The sequence below is a fragment of the Peromyscus leucopus genome, chromosome 20, assembly GCF_004664715.2.
Source record: "Peromyscus leucopus breed LL Stock chromosome 20, UCI_PerLeu_2.1, whole genome shotgun sequence".
In the NCBI taxonomy this organism is placed as follows: Eukaryota; Metazoa; Chordata; class Mammalia; order Rodentia; family Cricetidae; genus Peromyscus; species Peromyscus leucopus.
This window is the reverse complement of record NC_051080.1, coordinates 14903878-14918994: the sequence shown is the minus strand read 5'-3', so window position 1 is coordinate 14918994 and position 15117 is coordinate 14903878. Positions and strand designations below refer to the sequence as shown.

The 15117-nt window shown below is 52.5% G+C and overlaps 1 protein-coding gene across 1 annotated transcript; it reads left to right on the top strand.

Annotated features, from left to right (window-relative positions):
* The first annotated feature begins 4883 nt into the window (after positions 1 to 4883).
* Mapk8ip2 (mitogen-activated protein kinase 8 interacting protein 2) lies at positions 4884 to 13479 on the top strand. Its single transcript, XM_028869212.2, has 12 exons — positions 4884 to 5564; positions 6486 to 6591; positions 7849 to 8124; positions 8243 to 8339; positions 8445 to 9683; positions 10030 to 10105; positions 10227 to 10399; positions 10488 to 10597; positions 11449 to 11556; positions 11731 to 11801; positions 12362 to 12460; positions 12679 to 13479. The coding sequence occupies exons 1-12, from the start codon at positions 5500 to 5502 to the stop codon at positions 12749 to 12751; spliced, it is 2493 nt and encodes an 830-aa protein (XP_028725045.1). The 5' UTR covers positions 4884 to 5499; the 3' UTR covers positions 12752 to 13479.
* The last annotated feature ends 1638 nt before the right edge of the window (positions 13480 to 15117 follow it).

Here is a 15117-nt window from a genome sequence, read left to right as displayed (position 1 = left end):
TCTGTCCTGTATGAGTCAGTTGGAGGGAGTTCTCTTCCTCTTACGTTTTCACTGCTTTGCTGCAGGTCTAGCAATTTAAAAAAAAAAAAAAAAAAAAAAAAAAAAAAATGTATTCTGTCTGCGAGTGTCCCTGCGGGCCAGAAGAGGGCACCAGATCTCATTACAGGTGATTGAGAGTCACCATGTCGTTGCTGGGAATTGAACTTAGGGCCTCTGGAAAAAGTCAGTGCCCTTAACCGCTGAGCGGTCTCTCTAGCCCCTAGCAATTTCTTAATATGTGTTTCTTTAATTTTTTTCATTATATGGTGTTTTTTTAGTGGATGCAGGTTATTGTGAGGGTTGCCCGGTTGAGTGTCTGGATTTGGTTATTTTTCCTTTAACAAATATTATGGGATGAAGGCTTCTGTCCCCCACCCAGTTCCTACAGTGAAATCCTATCCTTCAATATAAATGATATTAGGATGAAGCCTTTGGGAAGTGATTAGGTCATGAAAATCCAACTTTTATGATTGAGCCTTTATGGTTATGGTTAGTACAATGTCGCCTCATCTGGCCTTGAACTCAGAATCTGCCCATCTAAGCCTGCCGAGCCCTGCTATTGCAGCATGGACCGCTGTACCAAAACTGCACAGGCTTTTTGTTGTTTTTTAGTGGTAGAGATTGAACCTGGGGTGGATGTTTGTATGAATGAGGCTTCAGAGAGCCTCTTCACCATGTGAGGACACACAGAGCATATCAGCTACGTGGCATGGGCCTTGCCTAGACATTGAATCTGCTGTACTTTAATTTTGAGCTTACAAGCTTCTAGAACTGTGGCATGCAATAACTCAAACTGACTGCAAACTACCCAGTATAAGAGCACTTTGTTTTCTGTGTCAACACTTAACTCTTCCTAAGCCTTAGAGGTTTTTTGTTTTGTTTTGTTTTGGAAATACAATACCAAGGGGTTACAAGTAATTCTCAGTTTACAAAGATAGCTAAGAAGCAAGGAAATTGGGCTAGGAATTTATCTCAGCAGTAAAGTGCTTGCTTAGCACACACAAGCATTGGTTTTTGTAGCTAGAGTTTTCCTGCCTTGCCCACAGTAAGGACAAATCTGTCACCCGCCAGTCCCACAGCCACTCAGACCCAACCAAGTAAACACAGAGACTTATATTGCTTACAAACTGTATGGCCGTGGCAGGCTTCTTACTAACTGTTCTTATAGCTTAAATTAATCCATTCCCATAAATCTATACCTTGCCACGTGGTTTGTGGCTTACCGGCATCTTCACATGCTGCTTGTCATGGCAGTGGCTGGCAGTGACTCTTTCTGCCTTCCTGTTCTTTTATTTCTCCTCTCTGTTAGTCCAGCCTATACTTCCTGCCTAGCCACTGGCCAATCAGTGTTTTATCTATTGACCAATCAGAGTAATTTGACATACAGACCATCCCACAGCAGGTTTTGACCTTTAGCACACACACAAAATACAGGCACACATGCATGAAACAAAACCAAACAAACAAACAAATTAAAAAAAAAAACCCACCTATATTTTAAAGCCAGGCATAGTGGTCCAATGCTTGAAATCTCAGCACTTGGGAGGCCGAGGCAGGTGGATCTCTGTGAGGTCAAGGCCAGCCTGGTCTACATAGGAGCCAGGCCTATGTAGAGAAACCATATCTGTAAAAATAAAGAAGTATCACTAAACATCTATGGTTTGGGAAGACGACTCAGACAGTGAAGTATTTGCCTCATAAACATGAAGACCCGGGTTTGATCCCCGGAATCCATGCAAAAAATGCCAGGTGTGATGTGTATATGTCTTATCTCAGGTTTGGGGAGACAGATAGGATCAATTCCAGGGCTCACTGGCCAGCTTAACTGGTGCACTCCAGGCCAAGGAGAGACCCTATCTCAAAGGAAGTGGACAGCATTCCTGAGATGATACCCAAAGTTATCTTTTGGTCTCCACACACAAAATTGTCTTTTTTTAAAAAATATTTATTTTAAGTATATGAGAGGGAATCAGATGCCATTACAGATGGTTGTGAACCATCATGTGGTTGCTGGGAACTGAACTCTTGACTCTGGAAGAGCAGCCAGCACTCTTAACCGCTAAGCCATCTCTCCAGCCCCACAAAGTTGTCTTTTGTCCTCTACATGCAATGCACACGTCTGTGAATGCGTACATGTGCATTTGTACACAATGAACACACGCATAATTAATAAAAATAAATAAAATATACATTTAATACAGCTAAAGTAATAATACGAAAGTTGAAATAGTTGTAGAAATCAAAATAAGCCGAATGTGTTGGTGCCTGCTTACCATCCCAGCACTTGGGAGGCTGAGGCAGTAGGATTATAAATTTGAGACCACCATAGCAAGACTCTGTCTTAATAAATAAATAAATAAATAAATAAATAAATAAAAGCTTTTATGTATTTGAAATAATTTATTTTTATTGTTTTGGAGACAAGGTCTCACTGTGTAACCCTGGCTGTCCTGGAACTTACTATGTAGACCAGGCTAGCCTTGAACTCTCAGTGATCCACCTACTTTTGCCTCCCAAGTGCTGGGATTAAAGGCATGCATCACCACCACACCTGGCTTTGTAATTGAAATTTTAGTGGAATTTTAAATTTAATGAAATTTGAGACAGTATACAGCTTTATCCACAGATTGTAAACAGTTGGAAAGAAAAAAAAATGTGAATAAAGTATTGAAAATACTGTCTGAAAAGACATAGGCAGGAAAAACATAAGCAAGAGGTTAAGAGTCCTGGAGGTCAGAGACAGAAAATTCAACATGAGTTTAAGGGGAGTGCTGGAAGAAAAGAAGGAATGGAGCAGAGGCCATGTTTCTCTGATTGCTTTTTTGAGATAAGAGTTTCACTGTGTAGCCCAGGCTGGCCTTAACCTTGAGCTGTCCCTACTTTAACACCATAAGTGCCGGAATGACAAGCATGTGCCACCATGGTTGGCTCGTGGGACAGTATTTAAAGAGATAATGGGAAAATATATTTTTAAGAGGTAATGGCTGTCAGATTTTTTTTCACTGATGAAAAAGGGATTCATATAATTAAGATCAGTGAGTGAGCCTCAGGCAGAGAAGACATGTTAAATAAATCTACACCAAGGTACAGCAGATTGAAACTTCAAACACTAGAGATGGAGATGTTTTACGCACAGCTGATGAAGAAAGAGAATTGTCAATGTGTCTCAGTAGAAATGGATGTTGAGGTAAAAAGGAAAGTTAAGATTAAAACAGCGAGGTTGGGCCAGGTGGTGGTGGCGCATGCCTTTAATCCCAGCACTCGGGAGGCAGAGCCAGGCGGATCTCCATGAGTTTGAGGCCAGCCTGGGCTCCAGAGTGAGTTCCAGGAAAGGTGCAAAGCTACACAGAGAAACCTTGTCTCAAAAAAATGGAACACCCCCCCAAAACAAAACAAAACAAAACAGCAACAACAAAAAAACCAAAAAAAAAAAAAAAAAAAAAAAAAACCCAGCGAGGTTGGGAAACACTGCGGATGATAAATAAGAGGGTTCTGAGCCAATGTCAGCAGGCTCCCCCAAAGTCCCCTCCCTTAAGGAAGGTGTGCAAGTCTTCATATATTCTTGTTTTCTTTTCTTTCTTTCTTTCTTTCTTTTTTTTTTTTGAAGGCATGAGGTCTCACTATATAGACCAGGCTGGCCTTGAACTCATGATGTAGACAAAGCTGGCTTCAGACTCACAAAGATCTACCTGCTTCTGCTTCTTGCAAGACATGATTAAAGGCATGTGCCACCGTGTCTGACTGTGCATTTCTGAAGGATGGACATGGAGTGGTAATTCATAAACCATGGTGCCAGGGGTTTTCTGTGTGTCACAGCACCTTTGTGCAGAGAGGAAGAGACTGAGTTCTGATGCATTGAACAAGTGGCTCGTGGTCAGAAAGTTAGTTGGTGGCTAAAGGCAGATGGGTACCACAATCTCACACATCCTTGGAGCTAAATAGAAATCCCACAAATAAATTGGGGGGAAGTAAAAGCTACCCCCACCCTGTTTATGCTTTTGGAACCTGGGTGTGATCATAGAAGAGGGAAGCTTGTGGTGGGTGCGGAAGTTATAGTCTGAGATGAGTTCAAGGTTGTACAATTCCAGATGAACCCTGAAAAATCCTGGAGACTTCATGGAGAAGCCACACACCACTGGCCATTCAGAAATTAAGAAACTGGTTGACCAGGGTGTCCCTACTGATTCTCTGAGTTCCTTCTGCCCCTATGGATTATCTGAATTCCTTTTGCCCTGTAATTTCCAGACTTAATACACTAGTGCCTCATTCTTCCTTCAAAACTAATTCCAACTGGAGGCTCCCTACCCCTTTTCCTCTAGCCTGTCCCTCACCACTTTGATCTTCTCTCTCCATCTCACAGTTGGCTCCATTTCGGCCTTTTCTCTCTACAGAACTCCTTAGTAAGCCCACGTTTCATGTTGGAGGTTGTCCATACTCAGAACAGAGCCAAGAGCCTAGGTGGCCTCCAAAAGCAGTGGTTCTGTTGAAAGAACCCAGCCTCAACTTCTTCTAGTGCCCACCAATATCTCTGTTCAGGTTCTGCAGTCTGTACTGCACACAGAAAGTTCAGTGTTGGCCTCTGGACGGTGGGCTCCGAATCCAGACCCCTTCCATATCCTTTGGGCCAGTGTCACTGTCCTGGCCCCGTTAGCACTGTCAGGGAAAAGACTGCTCTAGCCGGGGTCAGCAAATTTTAGGGAGAAGTTTCCTTTGGCCCCATCAGCACCCAGCGGAGAACAGCTCCGACAAGCTCTGATCAGCACCCACGGGTGGACAGCTCCCTCATCCACACGTTTGGAGGTCTAGCAGGTTGGGCAAAGCATCTGTCGAGCGGGCCAACCCGGCTGTCTTTTCGGATTTCCTGGGGAGGTGGGGGGGGGCATGACTGCTGTTCCTAGGGCCTCACCCACCCCCACGAGCCGCCCACCTCCCAGGAGCACTGCACAACGCAGATAACTCGAAGTGCGCAGACCCGGGTCGCTACGATCCTGGCTCCTGGGTCTGTCGCACCCATTTCCCCACGGCATCTTCCGGGGGCTCCTTTGGTCCTGTCTACCAGCCGGTTCCTGCTCCCACCGATTCCTTCTCGCCCGTTCCTCCCTCCGACCACGCAAGCCACGCCGCCAGCTCTCCCGGCCAGCCACCTCACCACCATCACCACCGCCACCGCCGCCACCACCACCGCCACCCCACACCCCGCATCCCCCCTCCCCTACCTCGGCTCGACCCCCCTATTCCCCCGCCCCCTCAGGCCCCGCCCTGCGCCACTCCCTCCCCTCACCCCTGCGGCGCGGCTTGCTGCCGCGGTGTCCTGGCAGGGCGCTGAGGTGTGTCGCCGGCGGGTGTCGCAGGGCGTGTCACGAGGTGAGTGGGGGAGACAGAGGCCGCGAGCCTGAGCACCAAGGGCGCGCGGTGCTCCTCACCCCTCCCCCTAGCTGCCGGCCGGCGGTTCCCGGGAAGATGGCGGATCGCGCGGAGATGTTTTCTCTCTCCACCTTCCACTCGCTGTCGCCTCCGGGCTGCAGGTACGCACCTCGGCGGGTCCCATCTTCATGTGGGTCCGTCTCCTCGGCCTGCTACCACCCTCCCCGCCCCCAAGCCCCCCCCCCATCGACTTCAGCTCCCCAGGCCAGGGGCCTCTTTGGTTTGCAGGCCTCTGATTGATGCTGCCCATCCCCCATCCTGGGCTCCGGGTCCCTCCGTGTTTGCTCTCTGTCGCGCAGACCCAATGGCACCCCCTCACACACAGACACACACAGACACAGACACACACACACACCTTTCCTCTTGGGATACCGAACCGCACCCAGTCAGGACAGATGACCTGGCAAGGGTGGGGTCCCTAGACTGACCCCTTGGAGGGATTTTAGGCAGGGTGCCCAGCACCTAGTGCGTTCTTGGCAGTGTCCTTTTGGCCTTGTGGTATCTCTTTCCGTAGAGGCTAGGGCCTGGCCTCTACCCCCCCCCCCAGGCCTGGAGAGAGTGAAATCAAGCTTGAAGCTCTGGGAGTGGGGTGGGGGATGTTGGGGTGAGAGGGGGCTGGACCTTGGGGTGTAGGTCTGCTTGGTAGGAGGGGGATGGGGACACAAGCAGAGCAACTGGACCCCTCCCTCTCCTATTGTGGCAGCATCAACTCCCCCCCTCCCTGTTGGCTCAAGGTGTCTCCCCAGAGGCTAAAGCTGTGACCCACAGGGGCTGGGAGCGGAGCTGAGGAGGAGGAGGGGGAGGGGTGTGGGGAGGGATGGCTCCTCCGGGCTCATTTGCTGTGATGAAGGAAGGGAATCCAGAGGAGAGCAGTGCCTGGGAGGGTCAAAATGACATGGTTTTAGCCTAGGAGTTGGGGGCCCTGGGAGCTGGACACTTCCCACCAATGTCCTCAGGATCAGCTCTCAGGCCAGGAGCCTAGGACTGACTGGTGGCTTCTCTGACCCTGGCACCCTCTTCAGGCCTCCCCAGGACATAAGCCTGGAAGAATTTGATGATGAAGACCTGTCTGAGATCACGGACGACTGTGGACTGGGCCTCAGCTACGATTCGGACCACTGCGAGAAGGTGGGGAAAGGCTTGGGTGGGGAGGTTCTGTTGGAGGGAGGGCTGCTTCACAGGGGCCCAGGTTTCCTAGCACTGCGGTGGGTTTAAGAGCGTCTGAGTTCAGCTTCCACGCAAGAAAGCCTCTGCCCTTGCCCATAGCCCTTTGGTAACTGTCTTTCCCAACACGTTTGGAGGCCCTTCAGAGGGCCTTCTCTGTCCGGTCTCCCCAGCAGGCGTGCCACAGGAGGCTGAAGAGTGCCTTTGCTTGGGCTCCTCTCTACTCAGATCACTTCCCACAAAGGTTTTCTGTCACCACTCAGCCTCCGTGGCCACTTCCTTTCTGTCTCATCATCCTCTAAAATCTTTTCCCTCCTGCCTCCTGGTCCTCCTGTCTCTGCCTGTTTCCATTTTCATTTGTTCTGAGAAAATGCCGAAATGTGTCCAGTGCAGGGGGGCTTCTGGGTATTGGGAGCAGAGCCGCACCCCCCCCCACTCCCCCCCCCCCCCCCGCCTCCCCTCCCAGCTTTCAGTTTAGCAGGGGGAGAAACACAAGTGAGAGAGAGAGAGAGGAGAGAGATCACCGATATAGGCCAGTGGTGGGATTCCAACTGGATACAAAGTGTGATGAGGGGGAAGGGGAATCCAATCCAGGCGGAGGAAATCAGGAAGACTTCGCAGAGGAAATGTCATTCATAACCCCGAGGTTAGCAGGAGGCAGGCAGATGGGGGTAGGTAGGAGGGTGTGGAAGAGACGAATTGCTGGCAGAAGGACTGGCTGTGCCAAAGACCCTGGGGTTGGTACAGATTTGGTGAATCATCGGAGTGCAGGCTGTCATTTATGCATTTTGTCGTTACTTATTGATGATGTTGCCACGGGGGAGTTCACCAGTGTATCATGTGGACATGACCCCGCTCTGGTCGTCTTAACAGTCTGGGGTATAAGACAGATCAAAAGTCATGAGTTGTGAATTGTTAAATTGCTATGAAAGTAACAGAGTGGCCGTGTCAAATATGATGGGATTTGGGGATGAATAAAGCTGGAAGGTTACTTGGGGTTACTCTGAGAATGTCTCAGGCATTTGGGCCCTTTCTGGAAGTGCAGTGATCAATATGCGTCTTAGGCAGACGTGTTTGCAAACAAACAAGCAAGCGTTGTTCTGTTGATGGGGTGAACTGGAAAGGACTCTTCAGTTTCTGACTTTCCCCTCTCCACATACCTGGGACTCCAGGATACTGCTGTACTCTGGCCCAGCGATGTCTTGTCCCTCCTTCCTGCAGGACAGCCTCTCCCTGGGTCGCTCAGAGCAGCCACACCCTATCTGTTCCTTCCAAGATGATTTCCAGGAGTTTGAGATGATCGATGACAATGAGGAGGAAGACGAGGAGGAGGAGGAAGATGAGGAAGAGGAGGAAGAAGGAGATGGGGAGGGCAAGGCAGGGGGAGGATCTGGTTCAGAGGCTCTTGTTGGAGAGACCCTTCTTCCCTCTCCTTCCCTAGAGGAGTCCCACAAGCACCGACCCACCACTCTCCACCTGACCACACTCGGGGCCCAGGTGAGCTTCCTGATACATACAATTCTGAAGTTGAGTTTGGAGCCCAGGCAGCCGGCCCCTCCCTCTCTTGATGGCTGGAGTGGTCTCCAGCCACACTGATTTTTGTCCTCCTACCTAGGACTCCTTGAACAATAACAACGGCGGCTTTACCTCTGCACCCCCATCCTCCTGGCAGGAGACAGTGCTGCGGTCGCCAGCCCAGGAGCCCGTTAAAGGTGAGGGATGGGGGCCAGCAGAAGAGGGAGGGAAAGGGGGGAATGGCTGGGTGCCGGATGGAGGCCTGCTTTCTGGAGGCAGTGACCCAAACCCCTCCCCTGCAGAGCTCCCGGCCCCTCTCAGGCCCGCTGAAGAGGAGCCCCATGAGGCACGGTCTCTGGTACACCCTGGTTGTGACTGTGAAGGGAACCAACCCCCAGAGCCACCAGTGTCCGGTGGGGCCTCGCCTTCCTCTGATCCTGGGATTGAGGCTGACTTGAGAAGCCACTCTAGTGGAGGCCACGAGGGTCGGCGAAGCAGCCAGGAGCTCTCATCACCAGGCTCGGACTCGGAGGATGCAGGGGGTGCACGCCTGGGCCGCATGATCTCGTCCATTTCGGAGACGGAGCTGGAGCTGAGCAGCGACGGCGGCAGCAGCAGCGGCCGCTCGTCCCATCTCACCAACTCTATCGAGGAGGCTTCATCGCCAGCCTCCGAGCCGGAGCCGGAGCCGGAGCCACTGCATGAACCTCCCCGCCGCCCTGCCTTCCTGCCCGTGGGCCACGATGACACCAACAGCGAGTATGAGTCCGGCTCCGAGTCTGAGCCTGACCTCAGCGAGGATGCCGACTCGCCCTGGCTGCTCAGCAACTTGGTGAGCCGCATGATCTCGGAGGGTTCCTCGCCCATCCGTTGCCCGGGCCAGTGCTTATCTCCAGCACCGCGCCTGCCAGAAGAGGCAGCAGCGTCACAGGCCAGCCGGGTACCCCAGGACTGCCAAGACCCCGAGGCAGTAGCAGGGCCCCACGTGGAGTTGGTGGACATGGACACCCTCTGCGGGTCACCTCCGCCGGCCCCGGCAGCGCCTCGGCTTGGCCCTGCGCAGCCTGGGCCCTGCCTTTTCCTCAGTAACCCGACACGGGATACCATCACCCCGCTTTGGGCCACAGCGGGCCGCACTGCCCGCCCTGGCCGCTCCTGCTCCGCTGCCTGCTCGGAGGAGGAGGATGAGGACGAAGAGGATGAGGAGGATGAGGACGATGCAGAGGACAGCGTGGTCCCTCCTGGTTCTAGGAGTACGGGCCCTAGCGCGCCGCTGGATGCCTCGCTGGTGTACGATGCCGTTAAGTACACACTGGTAGTGGATGAGCACACTCAGCTGGAGCTGGTGAGCCTGCGGCGCTGTGCAGGCCTGGGCAACGACAGCGAAGAGGACAGCAGCTGCGAGGCCAGTGAGGAAGAGGCGGGAGCCACATTACTAGGTGGTGACCAGGGGCCAGAGGATGCCTCTCCTGACAGTCCCGACCTCACCTTCTCCAAGAAGTTCCTCAATGTCTTTGTCAACAGCACGTCTCGATCGTCCAGTGAGTGGCAAGTGGGGGGAGGTGGGAGGGAGGCAGAGGACGAGGCACCATCCTGGCCCCAGGCCCTATCTGCTCCCCCCCCCCAAAGTGTCCAGGAGGCCTTAAGTTCTAGAGGTAGTCAAGCTGGACACTTCCTTTTTTTTCCCGGGACAGTGAGCAGTGATTCCCCCAAGGGGAAGGGAGTCAGCCCATAGTGGCTTGCTCTTCCTTCTTTTCTTGACTTAGGATACCTGACAGTCTGTTGCAGGGAGGGGATTTGGCTCTAGCCCAAGCCTAGGTCTTTAAATACTTTCTTCCTTGGAGTTCCTGACTCTCCCCATCTCTGTTTCTCTTGTCTGACTCTCAGGCACAGAGTCCTTCGGTCTTTTCTCCTGTCTGGTCAATGGGGAGGAGAGAGAGCAGACACACCGGGCTGTCTTCAGGTACATCACCTCCCTTGCACATGACGATTCCCCAGCCCCAGTCTGCAGATTCCTCAGGACATTGCTGTATGTGACATACCAAGGCCTGCCTGGTCTCCACTGATCTCTCACCCGACCTCAGGTTCATCCCCCGGCATCCAGATGAACTGGAGTTGGACGTGGATGACCCCGTGTTGGTGGAAGCTGAAGAGGATGACTTTTGGTTTCGTGGCTTCAACATGCGGACTGGCGAGCGCGGCGTGTTCCCTGCCTTCTATGCCCACGCAGTGCCCGGTCCTGCCAAGGACCTGCTGGGTAAGACCCCCACCTGCCACGGCAGACTTTCTCCTGTATCACCCGCTGACTTGGGTCCGTGTGACATCTCCCCCCCTCCCCTCCCCAGGGAGCAAGCGGAGCCCTTGCTGGGTGGAGCGCTTCGATGTGCAGTTCTTGGGCTCCGTGGAAGTACCGTGTCACCAGGGCAATGGCATCCTGTGTGCCGCCATGCAAAAGGTCAGTGTGGAGATGGTGGCAGGCACAGGCTGGAGGCCCACCTGGATGTCACCCCAGCCCTGCGGGGTGGCATAGCTCCTGTGGCTCCAAGGCCTCCAGCCTTGAAGGGGGATGTTACAGGGCTGGCTCTCGAGCCTGATTCAGAAGCCTAAGACCTAGGGAAGAGTGAAGCAGCTGTGTCCCTTACCTCTGCACCGATTGGTTGGTTTAGTAAAAGCTCTCACCTCGCTTCTGGTTCCTCCTCTCTTAAGCCGTCAACTTCCTGTCTGGAAATTAAAACCAACTCTCATAACCTCTTCCCTGGGAGTCCCTTGTTCACTCAGTTATCCACTCAGTGGACAATTGTCAGTACCTGCTGACCTGCCCCCTGCCCCAGAAACCGAGGCTGATGATGGGTGCTGAGGTGCAGGAGAGACCAGCTCTGTATCAAAGAGCTCCTGCAAGGTTATGAGGATCAGGCGACGAGGTGGCTGGAAGTGTGGGCAAAACAAGTTTTTGGCACCTGAACCAGGAGAAGCAGCCTGGTTGGAACAGAAGGGAGGCAAGCTGGGTGATGTTCTTGGCTTGTTCTGAGAGCCAAGATGGCCAAGGTCATCCTCTTGTCCTCCAGAATTGTCTCTGGGGCCCTGAGGTGCCAAGAGTGTTCAGAAAATGAACAGAGGCATGGAGAGAGAGAGAGAGAGAGAGAGACAGAGAGACAGAGAGAGAGAGAGACAGAGAGAGACAGAGAGAGAGAGAGAGAGACAGAGAGACAGAGAGAGAGAGAGAGAGAGAGAGAGAGACAGAGAGAGAGAGAGAGAGAGAGGATGAAGGGTTCCTCAAGACCCTCCCTTCTCTAACTCCTCCCTCAGATTGCCACAGCCCGGAAGCTAACCGTGCACCTGCGCCCTCCTGCCTCTTGTGACCTTGAGATCTCTCTGCGGGGGGTCAAGCTGAGTCTGAGCGGAGGAGGACCTGAGGTGGGAGTGTGATAGGCTGGGGACCAGAGGGAGGCTTTTGGAGGGGGCGGTGGGGGGTGGGACCCTTAAAGCCCAGGAGAACTGTGGGGCGGGGACGTCAAGGAGGCGCGCAGTGGGCGTGGCTCCAGGCTTGTCTTAGCCAATGTGGGATGATTCTGCTCACCTCTGCTCCAGTTCCAGCGCTGCAGTCACTTCTTCCAGATGAAGAACATCTCATTCTGCGGCTGTCATCCCCGAAACAGCTGGTAAGGACTTAACCTGTTCCTCTGAGACTCCTTCAAATGCTGAGGGTCACTGGTTCTCCGATCCCCACCCGCCCGCCCTCAGGGCTCCACCTCTACCGATACGGTTGCCCAGTCCATGCCAGTCAGGCTAGACACTGGTCCAGCTGCGATTCTACAGGGGTGCATCAGAATCCTTTCGCAGTTCCACTGTAAGGAAAGTTGAGACGGGTGGATGGTTAATTTGCGTGACTACGAAGTAGGTGGTGGCTGAGGAGTAGCTGAGTGTGCCATGTTTGTGTAAGGTTAGGGATACATGGTATTAGGTGTGAAGATCATAGACTGCTTCCCTTACCTCAGTGCTGCCACAGACCGACTATGTGCCATTTGGCAAGATACTGATGCTCTCTATGCTTAGTCTCTATTGGTACGCTTACCTCGCAGGGCTATTATGAAACGTGTGAATTAATATAAATGCTTAAGTAACCTCTGTTAGATATGGGGCCGTGGATCTGACTGGCCACAGTTCGGGGGTGGGGGGTTAGGTCAGTGCTCTGACACCCCCTTTGCCCCTGTCTCCACAGCTATTTTGGCTTCATCACCAAACACCCGCTGCTAAGCCGCTTTGCCTGCCATGTCTTTGTGTCCCAGGAGTCTATGAGACCAGTGGCGCAGAGCGTGGGGTGAGTGGGAAGATGGAGCAGGCCCCCAGGGAGGATATGGGGCTCAGAAAGGCTCAGGTGCATGTGTGTGTGTGTGTGTGTGTGTGTGTGTGTGTGTGCAGTTGCTAGAAAGGGTGCTGTGCGGACACATGGTTGCTAGTCAAGACAGTAGCGCGTGGCTGGGGAATCAACAGGAGGAGCACGGGCCTGAGCACTCTCCTCTCCCTCCCTCTTTGCAGCCGGGCCTTCCTGGAGTACTACCATGAGCACCTGGCATTTGCCTGCCCCACAGAGGATATCTACCTGGAGTAGCGCCCACCTCCCTCAGCTCCTGTCTACACAGCTCTGGGTATCTCAAGGCCACCATGGCTTGAGCAAGGACTGGATTGGGGACCTTTGGAACCTTACAATTGTGGGAGTCCCTGGGCTGGGAACTCTTAATCCTTTATCCCCACCCAGGTCATGGCTTTCGGGAGCTGTTGGGGAGAGGGGCCTCGGCCGCCATACTTTTCTTCCGATGCATCTTTTCTCTCTTGTCCTCCTTCGCCCTGTTCCCCCAACTACCTTTCCCCTGTCTCCCACCTCTCTCTGTGCCTGTAGACCTCGCTCTTTGCTCTCTCTTTTGGAGGTTGAACTTGAGGGAGGGGAGTAGGTTCAAGGTAACTGATGAAGTCAGGTCCCCCAGTGGTTCCCTCCTGCCCGTCTCCTGTGATTTATAAATGAATTTTAATTTTTATAGTGAATCTCAAGGGATCATCCGGTCTTTGGTCGCAGGAAGGGACCCCTAGCCCCAACCCACAAGGAGCTCAGGGGAAAGAGGGAGGGGTTTCTAAGAGAACCTTCAGGCCATTAGACGGTTCTTGCTCACCCAAAGCCCCCAATGCTGCTAGGAGGAGGGCACCCCAAGGGGTGCTCCCAACAGGTCATCTGCTTTGCCGCTAACACCCCTGCAGTCCAGCGAGTGAGTATCTGCCCCGCGTACGCCGCCTGCTGTGTACGTGGGCCCTGCCCATGGCCTCAATAAACTCTGCTTGGTGTGACCCTGGCTGTTTTTAAGGTGGTGCCCAGGTGAGGGTCCAAGTCTCAGGTCCTGCCTGTGGCAATGGAAACGGGGGGCCCAGAGTGAGGGGGTTATGGGAATTGGGAGAAGTCTTCAGTACTTTCTGAAGTCCTGCTGCGGGTGGGTCACTGCATCCTGTGCTAGAGCCTTGTTGGAGGCGGTGTCTGGAGGTCCCCACAGATGCTTTCTCCGAACACACTTGATTTCCTGCAGAGACAGCCGAGGCCTGAAAGAAGGCACTGGCCACAGACCCTGTGTCCTTCCCATGTGGGGTATGGGGAGAGGCATGGTCCAGATCATTGTGTGTGTCAGGGTGGGGATGGGGCGGTGTTGTGTGTGTGAGAGTGTGTGTGTGTGAGTGTGTGTGTGTGTGTGTGTGTGTGTGTATGTGTGTGCCATGAACAACTGGAGAAACAATGTCTGTGGGTCTTAAAATTGGTATTTTCTAAAAGTCATACTCAGAAAGCCAGAAGAAAATAGGTGACTTAAAAAACAACAACAACAACAAAAAACAAAAACATGCTTGTAGCCTGTAGGTGATTATGGATCCTCACCAAGATTCTCTCCTGGGGCCCCTAAGTGACTCCAGCCTCAGCGGAGTATCAGTATGACAGAAGGCTGCCCCTGAGGATAGGTCTGTGCCCTCTGATCTTAAGCAGTACTGTAGCAAGATAACCAGCGAAGGTTGTGAATCAAAGAGTGGACAAAGGGCAGTCCTGACAGTTCGCTACATAAAAATAAAAACTCTTTGCCAGGCATGGTAGCACATACTTATAATCCAAGGACATTGGAGGCTGAGGCAGGATGAGTGTAAATTTGAGGCCGACCTAGACTGCATGATGCGATCCTGTCTCAAAAAAAAGAGTAGTAACTATAAAAATCACCTTAAATGTTGCTTCAGTGTGTCAACAAACAAAAAAATATTCACAATATATGTGAAGATCAGGGATGAAGACCAGTTGCTGTGGAACTGTCACTTTTTAGCTAGTATGCCGGGACATCCCATGTGTCCAAGAAGATTTGTAAATCCCTTTCTGCTACTTAGCATTGCTATAAAGAGACAGACAGCCGCTTGGGGATGGTATGAAACCTGTACCCCTGTGCTGGGTGATGGAGGCATGGCCTCCAGACCCACACAGCTTTGCAGCAGAGACCATTCCACTTCCAGTTCTGTGCCCTTTGTGTCCTGTATCCCTCCTGGGCCCGGCCTCCCTCCCCCGACCCTCCAACATGTCTCTTTGGTTCTTCATATGATTAACATGTTTCCTTCGGCCTGGCAATTAGCGCAGCTGTGGGACACGCTTGGTGGCCTTTCCTCGCTGCTCTCCTCCTACCTCTCCAGCTGCCCCCTAAGCCCTGCTCTGTGCAGGGTTCCTCTTTACCGGCTTTAAGGCAGGCAAACATAGGGAATAGCTTAGCAACCCCGGACTCCGCTTGGTTTGAGCTACACCCCTCTTCTAATAATGCACTTGGCGGCCTGAGATCCTAACCTGCACACACTACGGCACATATGTATCTAGTAACTTGTTAGCAACCTAGGACCCCCACCTGCATTGAGATGCACGCACACTCCACTCTGAAAAATAGAGTAAGTTTCTCTTTCCCTTTATGACTACTA